This window comes from Pelophylax lessonae (assembly GCF_965119305.1).
Source record: "Pelophylax lessonae genome assembly, chromosome: 4".
NCBI classification, from domain to species: Eukaryota; Metazoa; Chordata; class Amphibia; order Anura; family Ranidae; genus Pelophylax; species Pelophylax lessonae.
In genome coordinates this window covers 141435050-141456295 of record NC_138771.1, presented here as the reverse complement: position 1 = coordinate 141456295, position 21246 = coordinate 141435050, and the positions used below count along the sequence as shown (strand labels likewise).

Genomic DNA, 21246 nt, shown 5'->3' with positions numbered 1-21246 from the left:
AGTAAACCAGTTATGTTTCAAAATAAACAATAGAAGTTCCAAAATGAAATCACAAAATGGCCAAGTGTGATGATCTTGCTCATATAAGAACGTGCGTATCGTCCCGACGCCCTGCTCGTGAGGGATACTGGAGTATAATGCCTCCACATCCATAGTCACGAGCAGGGCGTCGGGAGGAACCACCATATCTTCAATCATTTTTAAAAACTCGAGTGTGTCCTTGACGTATGACGGTAACCGCACTTCGTGTGGTAGTAAATAATAATCGATCAAACGACTCGCATTTTCAGTTAAACTTCCAATGCCCGATACAATAGGCCTCCCGGGTGGAGAAGTTAAATTTTTATGGGTTTTTGGGAGTGAATAGAACGTCGCCTGTCTCGGAAATTTGTTGTTAAGAAAATTATAACAGTCTTTGTCTATAAGAGCCAATTGATATGCACGTCCAATTATATCCAAATACTCTGCTTTAAATTCTGTAGTAGCCGATGGGGATATCTTTTTGTACCATGTACGATTTGAGAGGATATTAAGGCACATTTTTTCGTATCCCTCTCGAGTCATCAATACTAGGTTGCCACCCTTATCTGAGGGTTTGATGACCAAGTCTGTATGGTTTCTTAGTTTGTTAAGCATCTGTAGTTGTTGTTTAGAAAGATTATTTTGTGTTGATTTTAGCTCACAATTTTTAATCTCACCTACCACTGTGGTCAGAAAAGCCAAAAGGTTAGGATTTGTAGTCAAGTCAGGGAAATTATTGGATTTTGGTTTGAAGGGGACCTGTCTTGGATTTACTGTCTTTGTTTGTATAGGTTGATCGGGGGACTGGGAATCCGGAAGACCGCCTTCCTCCAATAGTAAGATTAGATCCCGTAGAACACGGAATTCTTGCATTGTATAATGTTTTATTTTTTCTGAAATTTCTTTATCTTGTGTATTGCGTTGTCTTTCTGGGTCGTAAATATGTTTATACGTCAAGTTCCTTATGAACATATAGACGTCCTTTATGGTCTCATATCTATCCATAGGAGTAGATGGACAGAACGTGAGGCCAAGTTCAAGGACCTCTTGTTCTTGGGGAGAGAAGTGATAAGGGGTTAAGTTAATGATCGATAATTTTAGGTGGGAAGGCTTAGTGATGTGCTCAGGGGAAAATTTGAGGCCTGGGCCTGTGAAGCTGCAAAGTGGCCATCAATAGTGGTTTGTCTAAGAGAGGTAGTGCTAGGTATATTTAAAGGTAGTGTGTTAGAAAAAACCGGTGCCGCAGCACCTAGTGAATGTGTTTGAGAATTAGATGTGAAATCCTGTGTGGATGGATTACTTGGATTAGTGTTAGTGGATAAGGGTTGCAACATTTGTATCGCTTGGAGAGCCAGGGGTCCCAAATAAGGGTCCTGTGCTTCCAAACCATCTTGTGTGAGTGCCTCGACAGATCGAACAGTCTGTCCAATTTGAGTCCCCCCAGTTCCTAATGGTTGAAATTTGGAAGTTTCATCGGGTCGCTTTTTGGAGCGTGGTGTGTAATTGGCTCCTTCCTGTTGTCCTCGTTTACGTGTCGCCATGTCTGTTTTTGGTCTAGTATCTTGATTAGATCTAATCGATGTTTTGGATCTATTAGATTGTGCGGAGATCGAAAAAATTTAAAAATGATTGAAGATATGGTGGTTCCTCCCGACGCCCTGCTCGTGACTATGGATGTGGAGGCATTATACTCCAGTATCCCTCACGAGCAGGGCGTCGGGACGATACGCACGTTCTTATATGAGCAAGATCATCACACTTGGCCATTTTGTGATTTCATTTTGGAACTTCTATTGTTTATTTTGAAACATAACTGGTTTACTTTCAACGGGTCCCACTACCTCCAGGTGCAGGGCGTGGCCATGGGCACTTGTTGTGCCCCGGCCTACGCCAACCTGTACCTGGGGGGGTGGGAGCGACAAATCGCATCAGATGAAAATTTATCCCATTTTTTTTCCTCTGTGGCAATCTGGTTTCGTTATATAGACGACATTTTTGCTGTCTGGACAGGTTCAAAATCAATGCTAGATGAGTTTATTGCCCAACTAAATATAAACGACTTCAACTTGAAGTTAACATCTACCACCAGTGACTCGAGTGTTAATTTCCTTGACCTAACGGTACTCAAACATGTGGATGGACACCTGACGACTAACCTATACAGAAAGGAGACGTCAGGGAATGTAATATTACATGCGTCTAGCGCCCACCCAGGGGCACTTATACGTAGTATTCCATACGCCCAATACATACGCCTACGGTGTAATTGCACATCTGATAAGGATTTCAAAATACAGGCTAACCTTTTACGAGAACGCCTAATGGCTCGTGGATACAGTAAACGTCTGTTGAGAACAGCTTTCAACAAAGCGTTTTCTCAAAATAGAAACAGCCTCATCTTTAGAGCCAAACCTCCAAATACGCAATCGACAGTTAAACTAATAACCAAATACTCCGCTCATGAAAAAGTATTGAGAGATATTCTTGAACGGAACTGGCATCTTCTTCGTGACGATCCAGTTATAAACAAATACGTGGGCAAACATCCCCAAATTGTTTTCAGGAGAACAAGATCTTTAAGAGATCAACTAACAACAAGCCACTATCAACCCATTAGAAATAAAGTAACAACAGGTAGAGGTACTTATAAATGTCGCAAATGCGCTTTATGTCCTTGGATAGAGGAGAATACTGAATACACTTTACCTAATGGGGAGACATTTGCTCCAAAATTTCGAGCCGACTGTAGCACACGTGGAGTGGTATACATGATGCATTGTACCTGCGGCATGTTCTATATAGGTAAAACTATAAGAGAGCTACGCCAAAGAATAAATGACCATGTGTACGTATCAGCAGGGGGAAGGATGATCACGCCCGTGAGCAGACACCTTGACCTATACCACAGGTTCAATCCCAAAAAGGCAAGATTTTATGTGCTTGAGGTTATTCCTCAAGATCCTCGAGGTGGCAACTGGGACAAAAAAATTCTCCAGAGAGAAACTCTCTGGATAGAGCGTCTCAATGCCACTTATAGACCTGGGTTAAATGAAACACAGTCGTACAAACCCTTTCTGTGAAGGTTTCCTTGCTTACCTAATGCCAACAGACCTAATTTGACCTCGAGTAGTATACTCGGGTTACGATAATGGCCCTTTGTGGGATATATGGGTCAGGGTGTCGGCTTGGTTTTGGCGTGGTCATCCTCCCCCCGTATATACATATATTCAATTATTCTGATACCTCTTCACATCAAATAGGTCTTATGGCACATATACCCCTCTTCCTTTCTTATTTATAACAAACAGTTTTTTGTGCTATAATCCCTATCTCATCAATATTATAATCTTGAAGGATTTATAATAAGTCAAAATATGCAACTTTCTCTTGGGGTTTGAAGTATGGAAGTGTTTCTAGTAGGGGGCAGCTCAGCCCCTGTTCTTTCATTAGGGCTGTTACTATTGAAGCCCTTACTAGTGGTTAATGTCAAAAAATAAACATGGTTATAGAATAATTTTTGATAAACAAATATGTTACCGATATATATCTCCTGGTTTCACCAGGAACATCTTTGTACCTTAGTGAAATATGCTTTTATATCTGTATTTTTTTAAATATATAATGTCTGTCTTTGTTGTGTTGTTTTTTCATTTCAGGCAATTAGAATTCTCATGTAATTGCGGACCGATCCTGTGGGGGCAGTGTGGGTAAGCATGGAGGTCGGCCTCATCAGTGAGATATGTGCGGCCAGATAGGCCGCAGGTTAGTCCCGCCCCTTCCGGGCGGAACTTCCTGTGGCACCTGAGCGGACTGCGGAGGCACTTCCTGCCTCTGTATAGTCTGCATACACCTGTGACTAAGCCGAGAGCCTTGCCGGGGTGTCCCCGCGCTGGCTCTCGAGCGATGTCCGGTGGGAGTGGCCGGGGCGGTGACGTCCGTTTGACGAACCACCCGGGATCCATGCTACTTAAGGGCGCCATTTACAAGCCCTGGTATGGTGGAGGTTCCCCATCCGGTGAGGACTGTGCGGAAGCTGGGAACAGCGTGGCAAGGGGTAAGCTTTATATGGCCAGTATTAATACTGTAACATTACACTTTTATGATATCCGGGAATTCACCTTAATCTTACTGTGCTTAACAGCCGACATACAAGCAGAGGAGACACGCTCCCTACATTTAAGCTCTGGTCCTTCCTAAGTTTGGTGAGCATTGCTAAGGTGTCTGTGTACGTTTGGAACTTTTGTACTGCATAGCGATCTATCACTTTGGGTGGCACTCTATATATATTTACTACTATGTGTATTACCTATGTTTACTCTAAGTACGCTTTGCATGTACTCATCTTGGACCTCATGTAGCAACTGCTTATCTATATATAACCCTGGTCACCCCCCTACTATTATAGAGGAGGGTGGGCCGGATACGAAATTGATTACACACACATATTCACATATGTGTGTGAAAGCAAATCAATATACATGATATATATTTTACTATAGGGGTAACCCATATACGAATGGGTAAACTCTGTATGTTGGTGTATAATCGTTTATAAACGCATGGCACCTGTCTTCTCTTACGGTCCAGAATGACTATGTGTCTTTTCTGTTGCCCCCCCCGTTTAGGGCAGATGTTCTATGGGCTCCATAGGTACTTACACACTCTTATAACAAGCATGAGGCACACTGACTTTATCACTTTAGAACACTTGAGCTTATGGTGTGGCATTCCTATGGGCTTTCCCTTAAAGTGATGATATAGAATTAAAACGCTTACTACTCTGAGAAACATTGTTTTTCTGCTCTCATCCACCCAGATATGAGACATGGAGTGACTACCCTCACTACTATGTCACTATACATTGCCTTTCTGAGCTTCCCAAAACGCACAGTCCTCCTCGTTAAAGAATTCTCTATGGAGATTAAGATATGTGCCTGATTACTATATATACAGGTATGTATACATTTTTCAGTCCATTTACCAGGTATATAAATAGGATATACATGCTTATACTATAACTACAGCATGGATCCCCACATATACTCACTATTGGCAACCTCCGTTCTTTCCCCTAAACTCCTCTAGTGTCTGAATGCAACTTAAGACCCAGTGTTATATTGTGTTGATACTGCAAAAATAAGGACTTATCTGAGATGTGTAAGACGATTATATGTAATTAAAAGGAAAGATAAATGATATGCAATTGTAATTATAACATACTGAAAATGAGGTAACACATATATGTAATCTATCTAAATATTGTTATTTCTCACACAGACAAAGAAATGATATGCTCCAGATGAAGCTTTTTTGTCTAAGAAAGCGAAACATGTCGAGCAAAGGTCATATATTACATGGTGAATGTTAACTTATATTTTCAGTCGACCCTGCTGACCGGCACCATACTGCTTGGGTGTCCGTCGGCGGTTCTTCTGATAACAAGTAATACGTTTCCAAGGATTATATGACTACTAATGATCTTGTACTTTGAACTGTATGTAAACCGACTTTTATAAGTTCTATGCACTGAGATATTGTACAACATAGACCATTGTTACGTGGTCTCATTGTGTCCTTAATACACAATCATTTGCCTGTATTTTTCAATGATTTTAAAATATTTAGTTTTGTATTGAATAAAAGAAATCTTTTTAACAAAACTTTTGTGCCCGAAATCTCTGTTTCCCAATCCTTCCAAATGTAATTGTAGCAAAGTGTCATTTCTTCAGTGTTGTCACATGAAAAGATATAATAAAATATTTACAAAAATTTGAGGGTTGTACTCACTTTTGTGATACATACATATATATATATATATATATATATATATATATATATATATATATATAATATTGCTCCAAAAAATTAAAGTAAAGTCAAATAAACTCCTGGGATAATAATCTGGACAGTTAAGTAGCAGAGGGGGTTGTTAATCAGTTTCAGCTGCTTTGGTGTTCATTCAATTAACAGGTTCAATAGATGGGCAACAATGAGACAACCTCCAAAACAGGGATTGTTTTACAGGTGGAGGCCAATGACTTTTTTCCTACTCATCTATTCTGACTGTTTTTCACTAGTTTTGCATTTGGTTAGGGTTAGTGGCACTGCTGGTAGCATGAGGTGATTCCTGGATGCTATAGAGGTTGCACAGGCAGTCCAACTCTTCCAGGATGGCACTATAATATGTGCCATTGCCAGGTTTGCTGTGTCTCCCAGCACAGTCTCAAGAGCATGGAGGAGATTCCAGGAGACAGGCAGTTTCTCTAGGAGAGCTGGACAGGAACGTAGAAGGTCCCTAACCCATCAGCAGGACTGGTATCTGTTCCTACAGTATGTGCAAGGAGGAACCGGATGAGCACTGCCAGAGCCATACAAAATGACCTCCAGCAGGCCACTGGTGTGAATGTCTCTGACCAAACAATCCGAAACAGACTTCATGAGGGGGGCGTGAGGATCCGACTTCCTCTAGTCTGTCCTGTGCTCGCTGCCCGGCACCGTGGAGCGCGATTGGCATTGAACACAAGAATTGGCAGGTCCGCCACTGGCACCTTATGCTTTTCACAGATGAGAGCAGGTTCACCCTGAGCACATGTGACAGACCTGAAAGGGTTTGGAGATACTGTGGAGAATGTTATGCTGCCTGTAACATCATTCAGCATGACCACAGTTTGGTGGTGGTTGAGTGATGGTCTGGGGAGGCATATCCATGGAGGGATGAACAGACCTCTATAGGTTGGACAATGGGACCCTGACTGCCATTAGGTATCGGGATGAAATCATTGGACCCATTGTCAGACCCTACCCTGGTGCAGTGGGTCCTGGGTTCCTCCTGGTGCACGACAATGCCCAGCCTCATGTAGCGAGAGTATGCAGCCAGTTCCTGGAGGATGAAGGAATTGATACCATTGAATGACCCCCACGCTCGCCTGACATAAATGCAATCGAACACCTTTGGGACTTTATGTTTTGGTCCATCCAATGCTGCCAGGTTGCACCTCCGTCTGTTCAGGAGCTCAGTGATGCCCTGGTCCAGATGTGGGAGGAAATACCCCAGGACATCATCCATCGTCTCATTAGGAGCATGCCTCGACTTTGTCCCGCATGCATACAAACACGTGGGGTCCATAGAAACTACTGAGTACCATTTTGAGTTGCTGCAAGGAAATTTCAGCAACATGGACTATCCTACTGCATAATTTTTTCACTTTGATTTTTGGGGTGTCTTTGAATTCAGCCCTCTGTAGGTTGATCATTTTCATTTCCATCAAACGATGTGGCATCCTTTTGTTCCTAACGCATTACCCAGTCCATATCAGTATAGATATCCAGCATGATATTTTTCTCATTGAGATCTGATGTGTTTTCAAAGTGTTCCTTTCATTTTTTTTTTTTTCTTAGCAGTGTATATACACACACGTGTGTTGTATATAATATAGCCTTTTGCTTATTTCTAATAAAAAGGCCCCAAAATCCCCTTTTGTCACTTCTACTTCCTTTGTTTTTTTTTTGCTATGGGACATGGACAGTCTTTGAATGGGGTTGCGCCTCTTTTTGATATCTGATGGAAGGCATGTGTGCTTTGCATAGCATGTCCTCTGTAGATGATGATGAGTTTTTGTTTGTTATTAGACAGTTCCTGCCCATTACTTTTACCATGTGAGGTGCTGTAATGTAGGTATACTAACTTGCTTTTCTTTCTGCTTTGCAGATGACTTCCAAAGAGGCATTTTCTCCAGTTTGAGGAACAGCTAGCATTTGAATTATGAATGAGACGACTATTTGTATATCATCATGGCAAATCCACAGTATGTACTGGTGTATTTATTCAAATGTTAATTTTAAATTCTTGGTTCTACAAATTATTAATTTAAAAAGCACTAAACACATGGAGGCAATTCACTTAATATTTACATGACAGCACATTTAGTATATTCATTGTTGCACAGTGGCTTAGCAGTTAGCGCTTCTTTCTTCCGTCACTCCTCAGTTCAAGTCTCAGTCAGTAGTTTCTCCCTTTTGCTTGTGTGGATTTCCTCTTAATACTTTGGTTTCCTCCCACACACCAGTGACATGCTGCTAGATAATGGGCTCCAGTCAAAAAGTGGCCCTAGTACTGAGCGTGTCCAAGATGGCTACCTTATCATTTACCCGAAAGCAAATAAAGCACTTTAGGCCCCCAGGGATAATAGTGTTAAATATAAATTATTAATATCTGTAATGATTGTGCTTATCATCATCTTCTTTCTTTATTCTTCTCTTTTTTTCTTTTTCTTCTCCCTTTTTTTTCTTTTTTTTTTTTTTTTTTCTTTCTTTTTTTTTTTTTTTCTTCTCTTTTTTCTTTAATCATTCGATATATATGTGACCTGAATGTTTTGATGAGAAATTTCATCATAAAAAAATTAACTAAGTCAACTTGGGTACTTTTGAATTCAGAAAGTGTAAGAGCCCAGGTGTGTGTAATTATTATTGCCCATACAGCCATATTTTGAGGGTCATCTGTTGAAATTTCTCTTTTAATGCTGAACTGCACCCTTGACCTCCAGTCTTGGGCTGGCGTCTTCCCCTAAAAATAATAATAAAAAATAATGTAAAGTCATTTGATCCCTATGTTTAATTTCCTCTGTAGGTCAAGCTGGTTGAAGCCATGCTGTGGGAGGAGAGCTACGGTGTGGCACGTGTTTCTGCTGAGTGCGGGAGTGAACAGCTTTTTGGTGGCCTGTGTCATTCTTGTGGTTGTCCTAATGACAGTGGAACTGCTGATAGACACCAAGCTGCTTCAGTGTGAGTTCCATCTCAAAATACATTCCCGGTAATACTGCATACCTTCAATATATAGTAATGCTCCTGATGCGGCATGTTTAGAGGTTTTGTATATTGTTTATTTCTTTATTATGATAAAGATTAAAATACCATGGTAAAGATCTTTTTGCCAAGTAAATATGAAACTGCATATACATATACTGTATGTTTATTTTCAGACAGCAGTTATTGCTGTAGAATCCATTTCATATGTATTCAAATTTTTTGTGTATTCTTGGATTCTCTGTTGTCAAAATGCCTGTTTTTATAGAGCTCCACAGCTCAAGGTGAAATCTCCATACACAGTTGAGGCTTGTCTTGTGATGTTCATCATTGTTTGAGAACAAAGTGATGTGATTTTTTTTTTTTTGTAGATTACCTAAATATTGTCTATGCAACAGCTGATGGAGGTCCACTGTGTTCTTTCCCTGTAGCACAGTGGCTGATCTTTATCAACTTGTTATTGTAGAGATGGTTGTATGACATTGTTAATAGTTTAGGGAAACAGTAACTTGGGTAAAATGTATATAAACCTCAGCCTTTCATCATTTTTGTAACTATATATTTTTTTTTTTTAGTCTCTAATGCAACACAATGTTCAGGGATCATTCACTGGATAAGCCTGTCTATCTTGTCGATGTTCTTTGTGGAGGTAGGACAATAAAATAATCGCTATTGCTAATAAGGTTTTGTTGTTTTCGGCATATTATTTCTTCTTTAATTTTTACCTAAAGGGATTGTAAAGGCAGAAGGTTTTTTAATGCATTCTATGCATTAAGATAAAAAGCCTTCTGTGTGTAGCAGCCCCCCCTAATACTTGCCTGAGCCTATCTTTATCCAGCGATAATGCAGGGGTTTCTCAGCTGCCCAGGATCCCCCTCATTGGCTGAGACAGCTGCATGATATGATTGGTTCCCGCTGCTATCAATTCAAGTCAGTCAGCCAATCAGGAGATAGAGGGGACGGGGCCGAGTCATGGCTCTGTGTCTGAATGGACACAGGGAGCTGTGACTTGGCTTGGATGATCAGCTTTTATTTATGTGAAAGCAGAGCGAAAAAAGCCTAAAAAAACCCAAAATAAAAACACCTATTTTGCCACCACATCTGATTGGCAAGCCTACATTTTTGGTTTTGAGTTTAATATTGCTTGAAACTAGGGCTACTCTATAACCATTAAGGGACATTTTGGTAAAGACCTGGAAGTGTAGAAAAATGCCAAAATGTTGTAAATTATCATCTTTTTAATGTCCAATGTGTTCCAGGGGTAACAGAATCCCCCCTTCATCAGGGTTTGAATGTATATGCGAGTAACTGACTGTTAATGTACAGCTGCTGCTTGTACATCTTGGTCCATTTCTGTGTTTATTTTCTTGATTTAGTGAAATAGTTAGGCAGCAAACCACCATGCATTGTCTGTTTTTGATCCATACATCATTCTCCCAATTTTATTAAAGTGCAACTAAACCCCCCTTATTCTTTACAACTAACAAAGCTGCCATCTTGCCATGGTTACACATGTGATAAGTTATGTCACAAGCCGTTTGATGGCTTGACAGTTTAGTTGGGAGCACAAGCAACTGTGACAGTTATCATTCAGGGCATGTCTTCAATTGAACTATTTTGGGAGACAGGTAAATTGATATTTAGTTCTGCTGCAACTGCATTAGCAGAAACACCGATATTAAAGCGGTAGTATCCCGCTTTTTGACACTTTTACCTACAGGTAAGCCTATAATAAGGCTTACCTGTAGGTACAAATAATATCTCCTAAACCGGCACATATTTACAGTGCATGCAGCCACTCGCGCGAGCGGCGCATGCGCTCTGAAGGTCCGGGGGACCTTCAATTAAGTTGCCGGGAGCTTGCCGGAAAAATCACTCCCGCGCGCATGCGCGGGAGTGACGTCATCGCGGCTCCGGCCAATCATCGTGCCGGAGCCGTCTCTTCCGGCCAATCAGCGCGCCGGAGCTGCCGAACCATACTAGCTCATTATGCCTTTGTCTTGCAGGTTTTTTTTTTTTTTATTTTTTTTTTTTATAGAGTTTACAACCGCTTTAAGGGGTTGATGTAGTAAAGGCAAATAGGCTGTTCAGTTTGCAAGGGAAGTTTTTCTTTAGCTTAGGGAATAAGATGGGGCTCTACTGACTTCCATCATCCAATCGTTTTTATTTTCTTGCAAATGATTTCGTGTTCTTTGCAAGGTGAATTTTTTTACCACATTCACTAAGCTAAGAGAAAATTCCCTTGCAAAATTAACACCTATTTAGCTTTCGTAAATAAATAAGACTTTTGCTGCAGCAATTGTACTTTACACTGGCAAGTGAATGAACTGCAGTTACTCTGTTTAGATATATTGTGTTTATAGTGATATATATGTTATCTCTACACTTGTACATATACAGTATGTTTAAAGTGTTTCTAAAGGCAGAAGGTTTTTTTTTTTTTTTTTACCCTAATATATTTCATGTATTAAGGTAAAAAACCTTTGCATGCAGCCCCCCCCCCCACCTTATACTCACCTGAGCCCGGTCTCAATCCAGTGTTATACACAAGAGCAGAGACTCTCTCGGGGGGTGGTGGGCCAGGAGCGAGAAGAGGAGGATTGGGGCTGCTCTGTGCAAAACTATTGCACAGGGCAGGTAAGTATAACTTGTTTGTTACAAAAAAAAAAAAAAAAGAAATTGATGATATGAAGATGCAAAAATAATATATAAATATATATATATATATATATATATATATATATATATATATATATAATGTGTGTGTGTGTATATATGTATGTGTGTGTATATATATATATATATATATATATATATATATATATATATATATAATATGTATGTGTATTCATGTATTTATATTCATATATTTTATTTGTTTATATTTTATTTTTTGAATCTTTTTTTATTTAGACTGTCCTAAGAATTACTATCCTTGGAATATGGGATTACATTGAAAATAAGGTTGAGGTAAGTATTTCTGCTTTTCTTTCTCTTGTATAAATGCAAATAAATGGAGTAACATTTGGTTTGCTAAAATAATCATGAACTTTTAAAAGCCCTTGTTAAAAATAAAATATCGTTTTCATATTTTCCTTATCCGTTGTTACATATTTTCAGTCCTGAAACCTATTTGCACCCAGTTGTGTCCACATGCATGCAGTCCAGCAACTGTTGCACATCATTTCTTAGGGAGGGTTCCTTGTGCAGACAAGGGTGGACCATGCCTTTGCAATGTGTGTCCAGCACGGTCACTTGCAGTCTCCATTGTAAGTGTGTGGCTGGATGACCATGCAGAAGAACAATTGTTAGATGGACACAGGGGGATGTCACTTTAGTGGAAGTGCCTCCACGATAACCTTCGTGGCAGGATGGGCAAGTATTATCTATAGCCTAAATAAAGTACCTTTACCTAGAAGTTTCCTAATCCATTCAGCAGGATCAATATCTGATAATCTGCCAGATTAGTGTGATTTTTTTTTTTTTTTTTACTAAAAGATCTCATGATACTTCATAACACAGGCATGTTATTGTGTTGAAATGCAATTCTCTTTGTTCATATATCGGCTCTTTTTTATGACCTTGTTCTTCTTTGTGTTTTGACAGGTACTAGACGGGGCTGTCATTATTCTATCTCTAGCTCCTATGGTTGCATCCACTGTGGCTAATGGACCAAGTAGTCCATGGGATGCCATCAGTCTCTTCATTTCCCTGAGGATTTGGAGAGTAAAGCGAATTATTGATGGTGAGTCAGGTTTACCTGCTATACAAGGCCTATCAATAAATAGTTGATTAAGTGTGGTCAATTGCCATATTTTTTTTTACATGCAGTTAACCTCAGTCGTGAAATCTGAGCAAAGCACATATATCTGTAGTGTTTACTTATATCTCTCCAAAGGTCTAAAGTTGGCCATACATTATACAATTTTCTTGTTCAATTTCCTTTAGATTTAACTTCAACTATGTAGTACAAGGACCTGCCTGATTGCATACAAAATTGAAAGTGTTTAGGTGTGACCTCACCTCAAACTATATGGTTTTGGTAAAGGAAAGCTGTAGAAGAAAATTGTATAATGTATGGCCAGCCTAAGTGTTGTTTCTATCTGGTGCTTCCTTCCTCTGTTATCAGAGTCACTTCTGAGAAGTTTTACCGACATGCGAGATAAAATTTGTGTAAGGGAGGGAGCTGAGCACACAGCTTGTTACAGTTCTGCAGTGTGTGAAGGGGATGTGTTCCTCTCTTCCAATCAGCTCTCACACACTGTAACTGCAGCATCTCCGCCCTCTCTTTGATACTGAAAAATGCAGAAGGATTTTATCTCAAATCAGCACTTTTGAAGGGATGTACAAAAGAGAAGATGCGGATAAACAAGTAAAACTTATGTAGGGGGATTTGTTTAATCTCTGTGTATCATCTGAGGTTATTCACTTCACAGGGTTTACAACCACTTTAAACGTTGGATTTTATTTGTAAAGTACTCCAATTAGTAAACTGCACACATTTTTTTCTCCTGTTTTCTGCAGCTTACCTCTTACCTGTGAAAGTAGAAATGGAGATTGTGGTGCAGCAATATGAAAAAGCTAAACTCATCCAGGAGGAGCAGCTGGACAGGCTAACACAGATGTGCCAAGAGCAAGCGGTCAGTTGAGTCTCTGTAGATGGCAGTTGCTGGCTGCTTACAGTGTGGTACAGTGAGAGATGTCGGAAGCAATGTACATTAATCGTTAATTATTTTCATTAATACATCATTAAAATGCTTCTGTGACCAGACTATGGGCATGAAACACACATATATATATATATATATATATATATATATATATATATATATTTAACAACCCTTAGTTTGGACTGTTTTTGGATATCCATAGGTTTCTCATTATCAAGCTCCATCAAAGACAAAGTAGGATTTTTGTACTTGCTGTAAAATCCTTTTCTCTGAGTCTATTGAGGGACACAAATCCCTCCCCTCATATGTTACCATTCTCTTTATGGACGACTAGCTACAACTAAGCAGGTGTGAGGTCAGAAGAGATTATATAGCCTCAAGGGAGCTGGCCTTTAGTTGATGTGCCTAGTGTCCATTCCTCCTGTAGATGGCAGTAGTAGGTTGCTTATTATGGTCAAGCTGTATTCCGCAGTGGTCTTGGACAAAAGGATTTTAAATTGAGTTTAAAAATGTTATTATTTTTAACCACTTAAGCCCCGGAGGATTTGGCTGCTAAACGACCAGGGGGTATTTTGCGATTCGGCACTGCGTGACTTTAACGGACAATTGCGCGGTCGTGCGACGCTGTACCTAAACGAATTTGGCGTCCTTTTTTTCCCACAAACAGAGCTTTCTTTTGGCGGTATTTGATCACCTGTGCAATTTTTTGATCACGCGCTATAAACAAAAAAAAGCGTCAATTTTGCAAAAATAGCAATATTTTTCCCTTTTTTTTATATGAAATTCCCCCCCAAAAAAATGTAAAAATCAAAATTTTTTAACATTTTCGGCCAATTTGTTTTATGCTACCTATGTTTGGTAAAAAAAAATCGCAAAAAGCGTATTTTGATTGGTTTGCGCAAAAGTTATTGCGTTTACTGACTAAGGGAAAGATTTTTGTCATTTTTGTTGTTTTTTTTTTAACGCGTAATGGCGGCGATATGCGTTTTTTTTTTTTTTTTTTTGCGGTACTGCGACATTGCGGCGGACAGATCGGACCCTTGACTGACATTTTTTACACTTTTGGGGTTACCAGTGACATTTCTACAGTAATCAGTGCTATATATATGCACTGTTACTGTAAAAATACACTGGTAGTGAAGGGGTTAACTTTATTTGAGAGGGAGGGGCTGTGTGTGTCCCTAGGGGCGTGATTCTTACTGTGATTGGCTGTGGCTTCAGCTGTATGCAGAGTGATCAACGGATCTACATAGTAGATCCATATGATCAGCTCTCATACAGAGGGGAGAATGACAGGCAGCTTGTTACACAAGCTGCCTGACTTTCTCCCTCTCCCCCGCCGATCGCAGAGTGGCCGGCGGACATCGGGTCCGCCGGTCACACGCGCGGGGGGGTCCGTGACCACGCGGGAGCGCGCCTCCGGCGGCGCGCGCTCGCTCCCTAGACCCTCACAAGCTAGTGACGTAGCCCTACGTCACTTTGCCTGTGAGGGGCTGACCGCCGACGTAGATCGGCGTGCGGCGGTCGGCAAGTGGTTAAGTCCAAGTATTGTCAGTACCTGAATTTGACTTGATATCAAGCTTTTGCAGTCTGCTCTACAGCTCAGGTTTGGAAAGGGAGAAGTCGCTAGTCAGGTGTGCTGTAGTGCTCATATGCTAACAAAAACATGCTGTTAGCAGAAGAGTTCAGTAGTGTGCTGCTTCTCGCTTCACTGTCCAGTCACAGACGACCTGTAATTCTTAATTTATTGCAGCAGAGGTAAACATCACCTTCCCTTCTAAGACAGTATGTGGTGAAAAAAAAAAAAATGATCAGTGCAACAAATAGGAAAACAATAACCTCAGTATGAAATAAGTGCAAATATATATCATGTGTAAAAGCAATCTTCATATGGTGGAAATCATACAGTGCAGCCCACTCCCCCAGATTTTTTTTCACTCCTAGAAGTAAAACAATAAAGAGAAGTGTCCAATCCCAGATTCTTTGCAGTGTGAACCAATATGCAGGTGTTTCTTTTGTGGAGACAGGGATCTGTTCCACCGCCACAGAAATAACCCCAATGAAAACAAACCAAAAGGGAGATGACCAATTACCGTAAGCGCAATTGTAAGACAGTTTTATTAAAAACCGATAAAACCATAAAGTAAAATCACTTACAAATGCAGTGCTGCACACAGCACTCAGAGTAAAAGACTTAATCTTATACAGGACTTCCCTTACTAGTTGTGTGATGTCGGGAAGCATTGTCCTTGCTCTGCACATTTTGTCACAATTGCCTAATCAGGAGTAGCCTGAGTATATGGGGGGGGGGTTTGACCTGCCAAAGGATATGTGTTTTACCTTTGTATTAATCTGTTGCCTGGTGGTCAGCTTTAAAGGAAACCTCTGCTGAGGTATGCAACCTCTACAGAAAAAAGTATGCAAATAAGGACTTCTAAATTTACGCAGACTTTCCAAAGCTACATCCTTGTACTGGGTCAGAAACTTAAATTATTTGAGTCTAGGAATCGCTATAATAGCCAGACAACTAGTATTTTGATAGGTAAATCCACAAAGGCAGCCTCAATATTTCTCTTAAAAGTTGCCTTGAATAAAGTTAGCATGTCAAAAACTAAACAAAACCTATTCCTGTACTGAAAAAAAAAAAGTTTTAAGTGGTTATGAACCAGCCCATACAAAGTTATAGTAATTTAGTGATCACAAGCTATGAAGCAATTTTTCTTTTATTCTAGCTCTCACCGATAATCTTTCCTGCTGCACAGGTTCTCTCATTAATTGGAAGAATTTATTCTTTCTGTATGAAATATAAATACTTTGTTATAAATTATTGGAAGACAGTTCAGTAGCTGAACAGACAAGGCTACCTTCCCTTTTAATTGGAGCTGTTACTTCTACCTTCCCTTTTAATTGCAGCTGTACTTTGTGCAGAGGTTTTTAGTTTTGATTCCAAGCACACTATGCCTGGCTTGCTTCACAAGTTACTGCCTGGCATGCTTTTGCAATCATTTAGTGAGTGTCAATAATTGTGTCTCTGTTTTCTAAGGAATCATTATATAAATGCAGAGATCCCTACCTTGGCATGCCAACCACAAAGGCCATGGCCTTGCAGGTCAACGGAGATGCACAGAATAACTTGGCTGGGAGAGGTGATGCGTTTTTTTTCCATGCCATATTTTATTTTCTCTTTTAAACTATGAAAATTCCTACATCTTTCCAATCTTTTGCAAAACTACACTATTTTTCTCCTCTTCTGCTCAGTATAACCTTGTTTAAAAAATCGAAATCAAACTAATTTTGTACAGCCTGAATACATTTCTATACCTATCCTGAACTTTTCTAATGTTTACTCCTGCATACGATATTGAACGTGTTTCTTGATAATACAAAATAAATCTGTGCTCTCCACTGGATAACCCAACCCAAACTTTCCAGTACAGCAGAAATACCACCAATATTTCTTTTTTTTTTTTTTTTATGCATTAGGTAAAAATCCCTGTTAGGGTATATAAAATATAAAGCACTGAAATTTTCAGGTAGACTGGCAGTAACAGGCCATAGAGAGGAAAGAACATGCTTGCAGTCAAACTTGTTGGCTCATATTGTGTTTTATGAAGCTAAATTTCTGACAGTGTCGTGTCCAGAACAGATTGCTAAAACTAATGGTGGGATGCACAGAAATCGAAAAGATCTCACGATTAGGCAGCTGCCTATGATACTGCTTTGTCTTTTGAGTCAATTGATGGCAAAATGCATATGCCATCATTTTAATTCTTGAACAGTAGATGGCAGTAATTTTTTCTTTTTTTTTTTTTTTTTTTCTTTTTTCCGATAGCCAGCACCTTAGGACATTAGCACACAATGTGATTCAGTCAAATCTTTATACTTTGCTAGATTGCTAGAGAAATCCTTTGCCTAATTCTGTATGCCTGTTTATTTATTCATTCTACCACTCTGGGTCTCAGAAAGTATGGTCGTTGGAATTGCATAAAAAAATTAATAATACAATACTCTTCCTATTCAACCTTTTCCTAATAAAATATCTTAAGATTTTAGTTTCTAAATGAGCCAATATTTACCATCTCTCCTGTTTTTCAGTTTGAGATCAGGCAGCTGAGGGCACATCTTGCTCAGCAAGACCTGGATTTGGTTGCAGAGAGAGAACGAGCTTTAAAACTTCCACATGACCTTCAAAACAAAAGTGACAGGTTCAAGGTCATGGCAAACAACAGGGATTCTGATGAGGAGGCTACAGAGAACATCACAGAACTAGCACATGGTGAGTACAAAACATACTGATTGATGTACAATATCCACAGAAGTATCGGGTTTATCAGAGGCGTAACTAGAACCTTCAGGGCCCTAATGCAAGAAACCATGAAGGGCCCCCCAGACCCCTGGCCGGGGCCCTTACCTTCAAGCCCAGGGCTCTTCCCACTAATCCTGGGGCTCTTTACACTCGTTGCATGGCCTTTTATTACGGTCCCACAGCAGGATTCTTTTACAAGTTCTGCAGTGGGCCCCCTTCCTGCAATCTTGGGGCCTCCCCACAGTGGTGCAATGCCAGGGTCCAGTCGCAAGTGTGACCTTTGCGATCCTGGAAGTTCACCCACTGGTTTGCTACCGGGCCCCCTGGAGCATGGGGCCCGGTAGCGATTGCAACCCCTGCAACCCCTGTAGTTACGCCCCTGGGGTTTATACAACCTGCGGGTGAAAAATTCCCCTCTCCGTATTCAGACATAGTATGAAGATAAGTAATCAAAGAGAAAGTTTGACCGCACTCAGGAGTAGATGAAATGGAAGTGTTTTATTCCCCATAAAACTTGAATACATACAGTGCATCACACAGACATGGGACAGGTTAGCCTGTATGCACTGTATGTATTCAAGTTTTATGGGGAATAAAACACTTCCATTTCATCTACTCCTGAGTGCGGTCAAACTTTCTCTTTGATTACTTGACGACTGGATGGCGGATCCAACCTGCACCAGAGTGCCTTGCCTCACCTGAGCGGCTTTTTTCTGTTACTACAATAGTATGAAGATAACCAAAGGTGCCTCTGTTTCTGATAGACTTGTAGCCAGTTCATGAGTTATTTGTACCGTATTACCAATAACTTCTTATTTGCTGATCACTAACTTTGCTCTGTGATCATTAACGGTCAAAAAGTCAGACCATATAGATTAACTATCTCGGTTTAGTGGTTAATTCACAGATGGTTTTGGGCCAGAGCATCTTGTTGGACCTTCCACATTTTCCTCTGCATTCAGCCTTTCCAACGTAATGGGTTTTCCAAGGACTGTAGTTGTGTTTTTTGTTTTGCAATTCTGGGGGTTCATGGTTGTATATTCTCGGCTTCAAGTAAAAGGTCAGGCCCAAATGGTATTTGTAAGAGATGCGTCCAACACCACTATTCGGAACTACCAATGTTGTCCATGTCCTGCTTGTTCAAGTTCCAGCGTTTACATCCATTTAGTAAAATAAAAAACATGTTCTGAACCCTTGGAAACTTTGTCTAAGGGTGCAGTAAAATATTGCTCATTTTCTGCTATAACTCTGGTGTCATTGTTATACCAGAGGGTGTTCACAATCCTTGTATTTTGAACCCATGTTCATTATTTTTAATCTGGCCTCTCTCATAATGTAGTCTGCATACAGATTGAGATCAAGTATGTGAAATGCAATTTCCTTAACCCACTGAAACCTTTCTGTACAAAAATTGATTCTACACTGAGCGTCTTACCACAGCAACAACCAACCTATGTGACAGCATACCATGCCAAGCCACTAAAGTACAACTATCTGTAGCATTCAATTAGAATTCACTTTAAAGAGGCCAGACCTTTGCAAGGTGGATGCTGATTGGTGGTCATAGGTACTGCATGTTTTAATTAGTGCTTTGCTCCTTGCACTGTTTTTTCCTGAAGAAGCCTGTTTTGAGTCTCATTACTTATTACTGGTTGAGGACACAGGACATGCTACACATGCCCAAACAGTCTTCAAGGTACAAGACGTGTGTAGTGCTCCCAATCCTGCCCTTCTGTTGTGTCCTCCCTCCCACTCAGTTCTTAAAATGAAACCATGAGTTGCTGTATAAACACAGCATTCCCAGCAGTTGCTGGTGTCAGAAGCAAATAACTCAGTGTTTATCAACAGTTCAGAGATGAAACGGAGAGATACAAAGTAATATTGTTACTTTTGTATCTACTCTGTTTCATTCATCTTCAGATCAAAGGGATGAGCTTCGACTGGCAGATGCTGTCAGGCCGCTTTCACATTGCTGTGCTGTGGTTTGGCTACAGTACAGGTGCAGCACAATGTACTGCGGTTTCCTATAGACTTCTATTGTGTTCCCAGTTTTTTGGCTCATATCCTGAAAATGCACCAAAAGTCCTGTATGCTGCATCTTTGGTGCACTTTTGGAAAACAATAGAAGTCTATGGGAAACCATGGTACACTGCACTGCACCAACGCTGCGGCCAAACTGCTGCTCAGCAGTGTAAAACTACCTTTAAAACCACATGAGAGGTAGTTGAGAATAAAATTTCTATTTACTCACTAATTAATCTTTGTTTTCTTAGCTTACACTAATCAGACCTAAATAACGTTTTTCTCCCTTCGACTATTGAGGGTAGATTCACACCAGATGTGATGGGACTGCGTTCGGTTGCTATTCCAGCACAGACCCACCGCATGGGCAAGGAAAAATGCCTGGTCTCCTATTTGCCCCATTTACACCACTTCATAGCCTAGGCAATTATTCGTAGCTTCATAAAAACATCCTACCTCAGTATTCCTCTAAAAAAGCCCCCAAGCATTGATGCAAGCAGTTGCATGGCTCTTGGTAGAAGTTATGCAAATATGTAAATAACTTGATTAAGGGGGGTCTATCTGGATAAGTGGGTGTTTTTAAGCAGACTACATATGCATACATATTGCCTGAGTTAAAGCCCATATGCTGAGCCTCCATGATTGAAAGAACTAAAATCCAATGAATGAAAGGAGCGAGCTGGGGACAGTAAGACTGAGAGGAAAGAGCTAGATGGCGCTGGACCTCCTTCAGCCAGGCAATGAGAAGGTAGTATATTATACAAAATAGTGCAACGCTAAAAATAATCGAATTGTATAGAAATGACTATGCCCAGGTATAGACAGGGTTAAATCTACTCAAGTCCATGCAGGAGGGGCCCGTGCAGATGGGGTGAACTAAGTCTATAACCCAAAGTAGAAGTCCATAAACTTGATGTGTAAACAATCATGTCAAAATCCACCACCATGCAAATAAGCCTCTCACCTTACATAATTGACCCCTGAATTAACAGCAGGTAAGTTATGCTTGGAAAATATCCACCAGGACAAGGGGAACCAAAGATGATAATGGATGGGCGGCTCTTATGTGAATCCTTCAGATCCAGATATAGGGAGGCTATACATTCACTCCTCAGATGTAGATCAAATCAATAAAAGCGGCACATAGTGAAGTATGTTAACCACTTGCCGACCGCCGCACGACTATCTACGTCGGCGGTCAGCCCCTCACAGGCAAAGTGACATAGGGCTACGTCACTAGCTTGTGAGGGTCTAGGGAGCGAGCGCGCGCCGCCGGAGGCGCGCTCCCGCGTGGTCACGGTGTCCGCCGGCCACTCTGCGATCGGCGGGGGAGAGGGAGAAAGTCAAGCAGCTTGTGTAAACAAGCTGCCTGTCATTCTCCCCTCTGTATGAGAGCTGATCATATGGATCTACTATGTAGATCCG

At 40.5% G+C, this 21246-nt stretch overlaps 1 protein-coding gene across 2 annotated transcripts in view; it reads left to right on the top strand.

The window, feature by feature from the left end:
- Nucleotides 1–21246, top strand: part of TMEM266 (transmembrane protein 266) — a 65947-nt gene that overhangs the window by 10935 nt on the left and 33766 nt on the right. Inside the window, exons 2-8 of one of the 2 annotated variants that reach the window (XM_082252845.1) lie at nucleotides 7730–7826; nucleotides 8648–8802; nucleotides 9399–9472; nucleotides 11737–11793; nucleotides 12430–12568; nucleotides 13348–13463; nucleotides 17589–17769. In XM_082252845.1, the coding sequence (XP_082108971.1) occupies nucleotides 7813–7826; nucleotides 8648–8802; nucleotides 9399–9472; nucleotides 11737–11793; nucleotides 12430–12568; nucleotides 13348–13463; nucleotides 17589–17769 (736 nt within the window). In that variant the 5' untranslated portion in view covers nucleotides 7730–7812. The remainder of the gene's footprint in view (nucleotides 1–7729; nucleotides 7827–8647; nucleotides 8803–9398; nucleotides 9473–11736; nucleotides 11794–12429; nucleotides 12569–13347; nucleotides 13464–17588; nucleotides 17770–21246) is intronic. The other variant, XM_082252846.1, reaches the window with a different exon arrangement.